A 4440-nucleotide genomic window follows, 5' to 3' on the forward strand; every position below is an offset into this window, starting at 1 on the left:
CTCTCTGGGAGGTAGCTCTTCTCAGCCTCTGCGGCAGCTCAGGGCAGGCGTCACTGTCGTGTCATCAATGAGCTCACGCCTTGGAGTCTTCAATGTTTGTTAAAAGACGGACCTCTGAGTGTTGTGAGCATCTGCTGTGCTAGTGCTACCTCTTCCCCCTGCAATCCTACAGCCTCCAGTCACTCGGTCTGTAAGTAAGCAGAGTTCTCTGTCGGCAGCTGCTAACAGAGTACCCGTGACACAGGCGCCTCTCACGGCCAGTCAGTATCCCGTAGGATCTCCTCAGGGAATTGCTGTCTGTCATCACTGTACCAGCCGGTCCAAAAGCAGTCTGCTGGTGCCTGGGGCTGGGCTCCACCAGGTGCATCCGTGGCACTGGCCTCCCTCCTGAGATGGGCTGCACTGAGCAACTCAGCACACCCCATCCTCCCAGGGGACTGAGAACCTGCACAGAGCATTTTTTTTTTAGTTCTCACTCAGACTGTACACAACTCTTTGGGTATAAAAGGATCCTCCTTCTTTCAGTGTACTCAGTACAGGTGCCACCAGTACAGGGCACTAGACCAACACAGGCACGAAGGGGAAACACGAAGTGGTATCAGTAAGGAAACAAAGTCTAGCCCCACAGGGACCTAGCAAAGAAAGGTTCCACTTTTTAAAATGAGGGTTTATTATCCACGCATGCAGAATGGGAAGGTGCTTGGTCTGCATTAACAGGAATTTCCACTCTTAGAATGTCTGCAGGTACCTGAAATCCACACCACCTTTGTAAGAGGCAGTGACACACAGCGTTGGGTCCAACAAGACGCAGGCTGCATTTTCCAGGCCAGCAGCAGGCACAGATGCTGCCAGAGCACACACCCAAACACAACACACAGCACTCTACCGAAGAGTCACACCCAAGCCTTGGTTTATGGCCTTCCGAAGGAGCAGCTGCCTCTCTGCCACCTCCTGGCAGCTCAGTGCCCTGTCACAGGACTGAAAGGTCAGCCTGTAGCAGAGGCTCTTCTGACCTGTCTCTGCCTGTTGGAAACTGTCGATTAACTGAACAGATACAACCGTTTCACCTGACACCTGCCTAGCAATGGTGTGAAAAGCAACTTCATCAAATGGTTCCCCGTCAGGAAGCCAGAAGCTGACATCGTGCACATAGGAAGGTGGATAGAGAGAAAAACTTTTGAAAAGCCTTAACTCTCCCCTAGGAAACTGATGGAGGAATCGTGTGTCTGGTGTCCAAAGCATCCGCCAGTCCAATATTTCACAGATCAGCATGGCTAGGAGGTCAAGATTCAACGAGGCAAAGACAACAGCCAGCCCACTGCTTACTAGTTCATCCTGAGCTGTCCATACAGTTCCCACACAGAAGCTCTTCTCACAGGAGCCTGTAGGATCCATCCTCGTACACATGAGGTAGTGAATTTTACTAAGCTGACAGTCAAAAGTGGCAAAGGAGTTTTGCTCAGTTGTATCATAATTTGTTTCTTCCTGGAGATTCATATTCAGTTCAACACTGGAAACAGTCTGGTGAAGAGACTGTATACTGGTTTTAATGTTCTTCACCAACGTCTGGATACAGCTGTTCTCTGTACCCCTGTTAACTGCACACACAAAAACCACCTCGTGAAAAACGGGCATGGAGTCAGGAGTGATAAGACACTTCCTGAAAACTGGGCCAGAAAGAACATGAAGTGTCCCTGGAAGAAATGCTCCTCTTTGAATTATTGCCTGAGCATAAGGCAGAAGGGAAGGTCTCAGACAATACTCTTGTGAAACGTGGTGGCCTTCTTGCACATCCACGCAGCCATTCTGATCTCTGGCCCTGCAAAAATCAACATGGGAAAATGAAACTGCGTTTGCCAGCCCACTAGATATTTCTTCAGTGCTTGGAGCTCCCTCTGAGCTCAGAGTGATCCAAAAGACATTGGAGTGACAAACACCATTGAGGTGACCTTCCTGGAGCAGAGAAAGGCAGCAGTCAACGTTTTGTAACGGAAAAGCTTGGCTGAGCTCTGCAGTGAGCTTCTCCTTCACTGTCCGTACTGGATGATTTGAATTTGGGTCTAGGAAACCCCTGTGAAAAACAAAAGTGCAAATTACAGACACTGCTAAAAAGACTTCCCTGAAATGCTTTCCTGTGATCACAATGCAAATGCAGCAATTTACCCCAAGCAAAATCTCAGATATTAAGCTGTTTTCTAGTAACTACTTGAACAAGCCAATTCTTTCAGCAAAAGTGTTGCCATGGCTAACATGTTTTAGGACAGTGGTGTTTGCCTCCAGGTTGCAATCAAAAGTTAACTGCAATTTTCCTGTTAAAAAAGGAATGGAATTTCACAGTCATCATAATTTTCACTCAGCACAGGCATTTCCAAATTACAGAAATTAATCAAACCATGCTGCCCCTGCATAGTCTCCAAAGTATGCAGCAGCTTGCCCAAGAGCTTAACAAATTTTATCCTAGCTACCCTTAGTACTGTGGTATCAGCAGATGTCAAGTCAGCCCCTGAATTTCTTCCACAGTGCACTAAACAGTTTAAAGTTTTCATTTTTATTTGTGTGCTCAACTATACAGCAACTTGGCCTCAACCATAAAGTTTCTCTTTGCTCTGTAGACTTACACTTTAAGTAGGCCATAACCACAAGCCAACATGAAGCAGACTTGAAGAAGAAATGGAAGAGGAAATTCTGTAAAGGGGAAAAGAGGGAAAGTGAAGAAATTCCATTTTACCTGACACCTATGCTGGTCATTCCCTCTGAGAGCAGGAGTTTTTGCCAAACAGAAACTAATTATAAAACTTACCTATTAATTTTATCCACAAGCACTTGTGGTACTTGAAAAGAAACCTTTTGGCTTTCCAGTTGTATCTCACAGCTCATAGGTTTGAAACATGGAACTGGTGTGCTCTGTGTGAAAATGTGGGTTAAAGCACCCTCCACACAGAAAGATTTATCTTGACTCCTGACAACACACAAAAGTAGAACAGAGTTATTGATTAGCTCCTATATTTAATGTTTCACAAGTAAGCATTACACAGATACCTCTTTGTAACACTAGGTCACCTCCTGTTGAATCCTAGGTCTTGTTACAAGGTGACAAAAATAGAACATTTCTGTATTTCTACTGGGCACCTGGTCGAACAATGGAAAGAGTCACACAGAGGGGCTGTGCTGCCTCAGTCCCTGGAGGCTGAATATGGCCCTGAGCAACTCTGTCTCTGTGCTGAGCTGTGGGGTGGGACCAGAAGATTGCCAGTGGTCCCTCCCAACATAACCACACTGTGACGCTGTGCTTGTCTGCTAAGCAGATACACCGCAGTTGTCTTACTGTCTGTAGGGGGAAATTGACATTTATTCTGAAAGTGACTAGTTGACCTGTAAAATTATAAGCCAATCTTACTTTTTGGAGGGTACTTTGGCAAGAAGCTTGCATTTTTGTCTTGGCTATTCTGCTTTGAGGCAAAAAAGAACTGTAGATTCCTTAAAGAAAATTAAAGGGAGTTTCTCTCCCCAACGAACAGGATACTAAAAAGAACATACTAGTGCTAGGCGTTACAAGACCATGAAGATAAACTTCTCAGTTTTGCCACATGGTGGTTACCTGTAGCCTGTACACTTATATCCATGGATAGTCTCTGCTTTAAAAGGATGAACGTTACTTAAGATAAATCCAGCTCCTGCTGCTACAGCCACTATTTGCCAGCTGTTGTGCCATTCTCTCCTTCGCTGATCAGCAGGCGTCCCACCTTGTCCATTGCAAAGAGCCACGTGGACCTCTCCCTCCTCTGCCAGCACTTCTGCAGAGCTGGAAGGAAAGCCAGGGAAGAAGAAAAATACTGCTGGCACACCTAGAAGTTCTATGGTGCCAGAAAAACACCAGTAACACAGCTGGAAATCAGTATTACAGCAGTCAGTTAGCACAGAACTACTTCTGGTTTACTCACCTACGGAAAAAGCGTGCAAGAAGCTCTCTGTTCTTCACAACCCCAGCCTTTCTCCCACAGTGAGGGAAGTTAAAATAAATACAGTCAAATGCCCTTTTTTCTGGTGAAAAATAGTCCTTCAGCTTGGTGCAGTCCACAGAAAACAAAACTTCATTTCCTTCAAAAGTAAATGAAAAACAAGACTCTTATGCTTATCATAGAAAATGTTAAAGAAAGGTAGAAATTAAAGCCCCCTACTGCATTTTTAAGCATATCAGAGCATCAGCTGCTGGACATCTTCCCACTCAAATGCATTAGGAAACACAGAAAGCATAGGCTCACCTTGCTCCCTTGTAGAGACCCCTGCTAACTGGCTAGTTGTTTCAGTATGACTGGAGTTTAGGGTATTTAATTTAACCTCTCAGACAATTCCAATTCCTCGTGGCAAAAGCGGTCTTCTGAGACGCCTGGAGCGCTGAAGGGCTGTAAAGCGCCTGGCCAGGTCCCCCGGAGGCCCCCA

The 4440-nt window shown here is 45.7% G+C and overlaps 1 protein-coding gene across 1 annotated transcript; it reads right to left on the minus strand.

Annotated features, from left to right (window-relative positions):
* Positions 1-882: 882 nt before the first annotated feature.
* FDXACB1 (ferredoxin-fold anticodon binding domain containing 1) lies at positions 883-4096 on the minus strand (the record flags this gene model as incomplete). The annotated part of the gene is made up of 4 exons (XM_008935886.1): positions 883-2071; positions 2801-2959; positions 3599-3802; positions 3942-4096. Coding segments are annotated over 4 exons (1707 nt in total), but the record flags the coding sequence as incomplete, so codon positions are not given.
* Positions 4097-4440: the final 344 nt, after the last annotated feature.

The sequence above is a fragment of the Merops nubicus genome, unplaced genomic scaffold (genome assembly GCF_000691845.1).
Source record: "Merops nubicus isolate BGI_N331 unplaced genomic scaffold, ASM69184v1 Scaffold32962, whole genome shotgun sequence".
Classification (NCBI taxonomy): Eukaryota; Metazoa; Chordata; class Aves; order Coraciiformes; family Meropidae; genus Merops; species Merops nubicus.